Consider the following 8,484-nt stretch of genomic DNA (forward strand, 5'->3'; position numbering starts at 1 on the left):
CTGGCAGCTACGTTCTAGGAGGCACTTCCCATTCAATTTAGGCAATCAAAAATCCTCCAAGGCCTTTCATCCATATAAAAATAGAAACCGTATTTTAAGCAGCCATCCACAACCTGCTGTCTTTGAGATGATTTGGACTACAGCTTCCTTCATCCTCAACCCACATAGCCATATTTAGGGATTTATATTTTAGCACTCAATGGGCTCTAGGCTGGGGAATATTGATGCAGTAGACTTCTGAAGGATCTTCTGCAATGCACAGGAATTCTGAGCCATTGGGGGTAATAATAGTAAAACATACTTTTGCTTCTGTCTCCTGAAAGGGGTGGGGGGAATAAATGATAAATGAACAGCAAAACCTGGCAGATTACATGATTTACTTTCTGCATTTGAAATTCTCTGCCACCACAAAGGCCCACCTTAAAATCTAATTTTGATATGCTAATAGAGGAGGGAGCTAGTAAGGCAAAGAGTCACACAAACTGGAGCCAGACTTGAAGCAGTTAATCTGAATGTGTTAACCCCCGTTTAAAAACAGGGCGCTGCATTTTTAAAGAAATCGGTTGGAAAAAGATCCTTAGCAGAAAAGCTTAGGGTGTCTATCCATTAAAGAGACCAGAGAAGTGAGAAAGTATGAAACACCATAGCACTGAAGGCAGCTCACTTCCAAGCATATTTAACTCCTTGGAGTTAAAAAGCCAACTTTTAGGTCGGTATGCTTCAAACTGCACCAAGTCTGGTAAAACACGTCAGTCCTCTGACTTTCGTCAATCGGCTTCCTTTATTTTTCCTCTTTTTGGGGGGGGGGTGACCTTTGGTAACCCATAATTGCTCCGCCTCTTTCTTTCGTTCTGATTCCTCCAGTAGTGAGGGCAAAGACGAAGAGCTTCATTCGTGCTTGTGCGCAGGCGGGGCGCAGGTATGACAGCTTAATGGAGCGACGACGCACAAGGCTGGACAAGGAACTGCAACGAAGTGGCTACACGCTACAGAGAGGGGAGACGGCGGGGAGGGGGTTGGCAGCAGCCCGTGACGTCAGAAGGGGATTGCACGTAGTTCTCCGGTTGCACCAGCTTTTTTTTTCTTCCTCAAACTCCTTTTTGCACGTCAGCTGATCCGCTCTAGTGAGCAAAAGATCGGAAGCCGCCGGTTGCTCGCCCGCCTGCCCGCCTGCCTGCCTGCCTGCCTGCCTGCCTCTCCCTTCTCGGTGCTGCTTGTTGCTCTGGCACGCCTGGAACTGAACAGGGGTCGCCGCAGAAGAAACCTCGGCTGGATGTGGGCTCCAGCATCTTCCATTACAGACCCCATCTCTAGTTCGTGCCCCAGCTTGGCCGCCTCTTCTTCCACCACTATCATCAGCAGCGTTCAGGCTGACAGCCTCCAAGCTCCCGTCGCTCCAAGGGACGGCCTCCAGACGCCTTCCAGCTTGCCCAGCAGCCTCGATTCCCTCTCTGTCCAGCCCAGCCACCTCCAGGCAACTTCCAGCCTGGGCAGCCTTCCGGAGTCTTCCAGCATCCAAAGCGACAGCCTTGAATCTTTTGCTGGGCAGCAAGAAAGCCCGGTCAGTTTTCCCCAGGACAGCCTGAATCCTTGGGACGGCAGGGACTGTCTGCGGCTTTACCCGGCCAACTTCCGGTCCATCTTTAGCCTCGGGGACAGTCTTGAGACCTCCAGTATCCAGCTGGACAGCCTGCAGTCGGTGGCCAGTTTAGGGGACAACACCCAGGCGTCCAGTATTCTCACGGACAGCCTTGAGTCCCCCTGCAGCTTGTGTGATAGCCTGGAGACACCCAACGCCCTGCACCATTGCTCAGGTTCTTACAGTGTTTGACCCAAGCCTGTGGCAGATTCTTTCAGTCGGTTTTGCCATAGCCTTACACTAGACGGACAAGGACTGTGGGTAGCATCATTGGGCTTTTCACTCAGTGCTTCTTTCCTTCCTTGCTGACCTGATCCTTCTCCTTCACGTCTTGGCAAAAGACGGTTCCTGGCAGCAGTGATGTCCACTCAAACGGTTCGCCCTCAGGAGCAAAAGGTGCTGAGACCTCCCCAACGGAGTTCCAACTGTTTCTCTGATCTGTACCAGAAGATGGTCCAAGGCGAAGAAACCCAATTTGTGGAAAAAAAGAGGTGCCAACCCTTGCATAGCAGCAGCAGCGCCAGCCAATTGACTTCCTGTCTTCCCGAGAAAGAGGAGGGTAGAGTTCCTCAGAGCACCACGGTTACAAGTTGTGACCCGCATCTCCGACCTATCATGCGTCGTCGGGCCCGGTCCTTGCCCAGCTCCCCAGAGAGAAAGCGTAGCGGGGTGACTCCCTGTCGTGTTCCGGGTTGCAACACCCGCAAGAACCGTGTCAGGTTTGCTGACGCCTTGGGCCTGGAGCTGGCAGAAGTGAAGGTCTTCCAAGCCGGGGAAGACCCATCCATCCCGCTTCATGTCCTTTCTCGGCTGTCCATTAATTCGGATCTCTGTTGCAGCAGGCTGGACCTAGAATTCACCATGCAGTGCCTGGTACCTGACTTCCAGCAACCGGGAGATTGCGAAGACTTTCTCAGCCGCCTACAGCAGCAAAAGGTGTGTTTGGAACGAGTGTCCAGCTCAGATCTGGGCCTGAATGGCACAATCAGAGTGCTCAATTTATCCTTTGAGAAGCAGGTGGCTGTGCGTTATACTTTTAATCACTGGAAGAGCCAGCATGAAATAAACGCTCAGTGGCAAAGCAGTGCTGCTGGTGAAAATGGTGAGACCCAAGTGGACATTTTCACCTTCTTCCTTCCTATGCCCCCCTTCCTTCTTCAGCTTAGCTCAGTCATTGAGTTTGCAATCTTATACCAAGTCAATGGGCAGGAACACTGGGATAACAATCAGGACAAGAATTACAGCCTCACTTGTAGGAACCATCCACTTAAGATGCCCAGAGAATGTGAAGAGAGCTGGATTCATTTCATCTAAAAGCAAAACAAAAGGATTACGCCTTCGTTTGACCATTTTTCTTCGCGCTGAGGCACCAAAGAAACTCTTCCGAAATGGCAAAAGAATAAAGAATAAAAGAATAAAAGAATAACAAGTGATCTCCACAAAAGCAATTTTGAGAAGCTGTTGTTTTTCTGAAGAAGATAAGGATAAAAGGGGCCTTAATTTTCAGTTATTTGCACTAAATTCACTTGAAATGTGAGGGAATCGTAGTCAAAAGTTGCAGTTATTAGAAGGAAGCTAATGTATTTTATTTCTTTGATCAAATGTTAGAATATTCTGATTATGCAGTATTTTAAAGCATACCATACTCAATGCTCTGTAGTTTTGCACTTCACTTTTTGCACTTTTTATAAAACTGTCTTTGGTGGGACATGAGCATATTTCTGTTAACTTGTAGTAGGAAAAAAATGTTGCACTTTTCTGCACTGGTCAAATGCTGCAGGGTTAGGGAGTGGGGCAAAATGTAACTATTTGAATAAAAATGAAAATTTACACTGCAGTTTATATGACAGTGTTCTTATACGTTTGGCATTAGTCCCTTAATATTCCTGTTTTAGAGGACTTTTTGTTATTAGAAGAGGAAATGCAGTTTGCTTTTTGGGGAATTTTATTTTTTATGTTGTTTTATTTTAGTCTTCCAGGTCAGAGTCAAAGTAAGTTCATGCCACTATAGTTTAATAAACTTCAGTTTAGCCCAAATGCAGGGGCTGCAGCCAGTCTTAGATTTTCTTACATTGGTTTGTTTCTAAGGAAGCCATGGCTAGAGTGGAATACAAATGTAAGAAGCTGGTATCAAGAAACCACTTATTTTTTGTGCCAATAAAACTTAATGGGTGTATCTATGTATACAGAGTCAGAGGCATTTTTACATTAACAAAGAGGTCATCCTGAATCACACTTTTTAAAATATGAAACTGTTTGATGACAACTTGAGTGCCACGATTTTCTTTGAGAAGAAATGAGAATGCTTCTTTGCATATACAATTAATATAGGTTATATTTTACCAGCCTTTGGCATTATAGTATAATCACCTAGCTTCAGATCAGAATAACACTGAAATGTGTTAGATTTCTATAGATCATATGAAATATTGGCACTTTGGATGTCAAGCATTACCAACTCCTGGGATACAAGTTACAGGTGCAGTTAAGGATTGAGTTCCATGTTGTTTCTGTCACCATTTTGCATGCTCACATGTTTGGGAGACTGCTGTCCCTGCCCTGGATTGAGATGTGTGCATATACCATTAAGTCTGTAAGGAATGTGTCTATTTATTCATTCTTTGGAAGAGCTCCTTGTGATGTGGTAAAGCTAGCAATGAGTGGGTTGTGTATACTAAGCTAAGAATCATTATGTCTGCAAATAACTAATGAGAGATGAACTTGTGATTGCCAATGGACCTGAAAAGTATAGACTTCTAAAATTGGAGGTCTAGTTTATATTCATTAGTTCAGGATGAATCACCTTGTGCAGTGAAGTATGAGGGAATACGGTACAAAGTCTTTCTGTTCTTAATCTCTTCCCTGCCATTTTTATGGCATGGTTTTGGAGTTCTGTAGCAAGCAAGCTTAGACTGAATTCCACCTACTTTGGCTCAATCTCTAAGACTGGGCAGATAGAGATTGCAGCTCTACTCCATGTATGGCCTTCAAACTATTTTCTTGCAAACCCCCAGATTAATTTCAAAACTTCCTGCAAGAGATCGGTTCAAATAAGAGCCATCTTGCCTTTCCTGTTGGATTACTACTTGAGAAAGAAGAACAAGTATCAGAAGGAAAGCATATTTGAGGCTGGGGTCTTCAAACTTGACAGCTTTAACACTTGTGGACTTCAGCTCCCAGAATTCCTCCTCCAGTTATGTTAGTTCAGGAATTCTGAGAGTTGAAGTCCACAAGTCTTACCCTTGCCAAGTTTGAAGGTTCTTGGGTTAAGGAAATATATCAGGGGTCTCCAAAGTTGACAACTTTAAGACTTGGGGATTTCAATCCTCAGAATTCTCTAGCCAGCATGGCTGGTTGAGCAATTCTAGGAGTTGAAGTCCATCAGTCTTAAAAGCTGCCAAACTTTGGAGACTCCTGAAATAGATGATCCCATCCAAATGTAGCAAATGACTACATTTACTTTTGGCTCTGGCATTATCCACTCAGTGGCTCCCAATTAATTATCCAGGCTCTATGGTTTATATGTTTATACAAGGTTTCCCAGCAAAGTCCCCACCCCGCACGTGCAAATTATATTCTCCTATCTTCACCCTCTCCCCTCACCACGCATATGACTTGGGGTTTTTTTTTCCTCTTTGCTCATGATATAAGGAAGACTAATGTACTTTGGTTTCTGATTTCCTGCATTTTGGACTGATACTGTGCCTTGAATAACCTTCGGGCTGCTATATCGCAGTACATTCTGGCCAACATGTTTTGTATCTCATAGGAGCTGGAAGGGATCCCAGTTCCAGAGTAGAAACTCATGTCAGCCCTGTATCTGCTAACGAGCACTTCTATACAAGATTTTGTCTCAAGGGACCATTCTTTTGAGTGCAGAGTTCCTTTGAAAATGCCTGAATAGTGGGTAATGGAAAATCTATTCTCTTTATGGGTGACCAAGCCAAGAAGTGTATTTAGATCTCTTGTTTATCAAACAGATAGACTGGGCGTTTCAAACAAATATCCAGTCTGTTGATTTCATTACAAATATGGTGCAGCAAATTTGGTTTTTTGAACTTGGTTCCTTAGGTCAGAGGAATTTCAAAAAATTATAAAGAACGCACACATTTTTTAGATGGAGCTAAAGGGAACCCCTCTCAATAGCCTAATATAAATGCCAGTAGCTATAAAACAGTTTTTCTCAGCCTTGGCAACTTTAAGATGGGGTGGGGGGATTTCAACTCCATTACTGGCTGGGGAATTCTGGGATTTGAAGTCCATCCATTTCAGTTGAGAAATGCTTTTATAAAAAAAATTAATTAATTGTTTTGGGGAGGAGTGAAAATAGCCAGGATGGCCATTGATCCTTACAGAGGTAATTTCTTTTCCTTGACATTATTTTGTTTTTTTCCCTCCATTATCACGTCCTTACCATTATCTTTCCAGATCGAGAAACCTGAGCGTTTTAGCCATAATGTATCTCAAAAGATATAAGGGATAGGTCAATGCATAGTTCTGTCAGTGATGATGTCTGACTGTTAGGACAGGTCATTGCAATTTCTATATTCATTTTTGCACATGAATAATTTTGCACTTTTCTAAACAACCAATTCCACTTTAGAAAAGACATTGCATAGAATTCTTTTTATCCTTACTTTTAGTGCTATTAAAAAAGTTTATTATATGTTCTATTACAGATATAGTCCCATGACGGCAAGAAAAATATAATTTGAATTTGCAACCTATAAACTAGCTTTGCTTGATCCCATATCCTCTAAATCAGATTAAAATTTCTATAAGTTGTCCATCGTGCCTGGCAATTAAAGGAATACAGCTCCAAACAAATCTATTCTAAGCTTTTTATTCAGAATTGTTTGAGATAAGCAGTTTGTGGTTTGTTGTCAGTACCCAAGCAGCCCCCGTTTTTCTGCCAGCATCTGAATCTGTAGAATGTAAAAAGTTAGGCATTAAAAAAATCGATATATCTTTAATGAAGGAAAAGCTTTCTACAACATTCATTTGAGTTGCACTGATGATCTGTAACTTCTTAACAATTTGATCTCTTTTTCCTTTTTGTGATTCATGTTGTCATATTTGCCCCTTTGCTTTTGAATATTCTATCTAGTAGATTTGCTTTATAAGTATTCTTTTAGACATTTATCAGAATCAGGAAACCAAACAAAAAGAATTAAATCCTATGCTTTCACTCTGTATTTTATATACAGATTCAGATCTTTTTGAGACAAATACGCTTTGCAACCCATGTTGAAATTTAACACAGTTTTAAATTCTAATTGTATAAATAAGTCCATATATATTGTGTTTTAGAAATGTGACACAAATGATGATTACATAATGACTATGTGCTACAGTATTTTCGAGTGGAAGCTTTTAGAAAGCAAACACAAATTATTTTTGTGTTTATTATCACAGAATTTTAATAATGAAATGAAGAAAAGTGATGGGTAGGCAGTTAGGATATTTTTCAAATGGGTTATATAATTATACCCTTTTAGGTGTCAGATTTTATATATATGTGCATGTGTATATAATGTATGCTGTATGTATATATCCCGTCCTTTCATAATTAGTAGCACAATGGACTTGAAATTTTCCAAGGATATTTGGAAAATATATATACTACATACTGCTGCTACTTGTAAGTCAAAGACTACTACAGGTAGTCTTTGACTTACAATCATTCATTTAGCCGTTTGAAGTTACAACAGCAGTGAAAAAAAGTGATTGAAGTCCGCTCCTCATACTTATGACCGTTGTAGCATCCCCACGGTCATATAATCAAACTTTGGGTGATTGGCAACCGACACGTGTTTACAACGATTGCAACATCCTTGGGTCACATGATGGCCATTTATGATCTTTCCAGCCAAGCTTCCAACAAGCAAAGTCAATAGGAGAAGTTGGTTATTTGCTTAATAACCACATGCTTCACTTAACAACTCCGCAAATCAATAATCACAAAAAAAAGGTTATAAATTTGGGTGCTGCTTACGTGAAAACTGTTTCACTTAGCAATGGAGATTCTGGTCCCAAGGAGTTGTAAATTGTATTCCAGGCTTCTTAATCACTTTTGCTTTTTTAAAAAAACTTTTCCATTTTCTTTAGCGTCTTTGCATCCTTTTATATTGGTACCAGAACCAGTCCTGAGTCTCTTTGAGTTATAAATATTCCATGCTCTGGAAATGCACAGTTCCTTGTAGCAGATCCATTTACCTTCCAGCTCATCAGGGCAGAGATGTCTAGGCAGGATCCAAATCTGTAACACTAGATGAGTGATGCAAATAAAAATCTCTCGCTTGCCTTACTGAATCAAGGCCAAGTGCTTTTGGTCCAGCATTCTACATCCAGCGATGTCCTACCAGCCTCTGGAAGTGAAATCTCATCAGCTTGGCATGAAGGTCATGGCTCACCCTGGTTTATCCCCAAGTGCTCTGTACTTAGAGTTATACTGCTGAGGAATACAGAGATTTCATTTAAGAGCAGTTGCAAAAAGGCCTTTCTGGGATTCACAAATAGACAATGGTAACATACCAAAGACCTGGGGGGGGAAACCAAAAAGCACAGAAGGACATTGGGAGATTATTTTTTCCCCCTCTGCAAACTCAGGGAAATACATGTTACATTTATTTTTTAATATTAATCCTTTCTGTGTCCCAAAACAAGAACCTGAACAATTATCACAGCCCACGCGAATCGGATTTGTTCATTATATTTTTGTACTGCTTGACTCCCAAAGGCATTAGCTTCAGATATGAATTTCTGGCTGAAGACAGTTTTAAATATTTAGCATGTTTTAAGTATCGATTACTGGAAAGTTTCCAAAACACCCCCAAGGCAAAAGG

General features: G+C 41.7%; 1 protein-coding gene across 1 annotated transcript; it reads left to right on the forward strand.

Moving 5' to 3' along the window:
* Positions 1 to 1,999: 1,999 nt before the first annotated feature.
* PPP1R3D (protein phosphatase 1 regulatory subunit 3D) lies at positions 2,000 to 3,475 on the forward strand. Its single transcript, XM_026697423.2, has one exon. The coding sequence runs from the start codon at positions 2,000 to 2,002 to the stop codon at positions 2,951 to 2,953; it is 954 nt and encodes a 317-aa protein (XP_026553208.1). The 3' UTR covers positions 2,954 to 3,475.
* The last annotated feature ends 5,009 nt before the right edge of the window (positions 3,476 to 8,484 follow it).

Source organism: Pseudonaja textilis, chromosome 3 (assembly GCF_049901715.1).
Source record: "Pseudonaja textilis isolate UNSWEBS1 chromosome 3, rPseTex1.2, whole genome shotgun sequence".
Classification (NCBI taxonomy): Eukaryota; Metazoa; Chordata; class Lepidosauria; order Squamata; family Elapidae; genus Pseudonaja; species Pseudonaja textilis.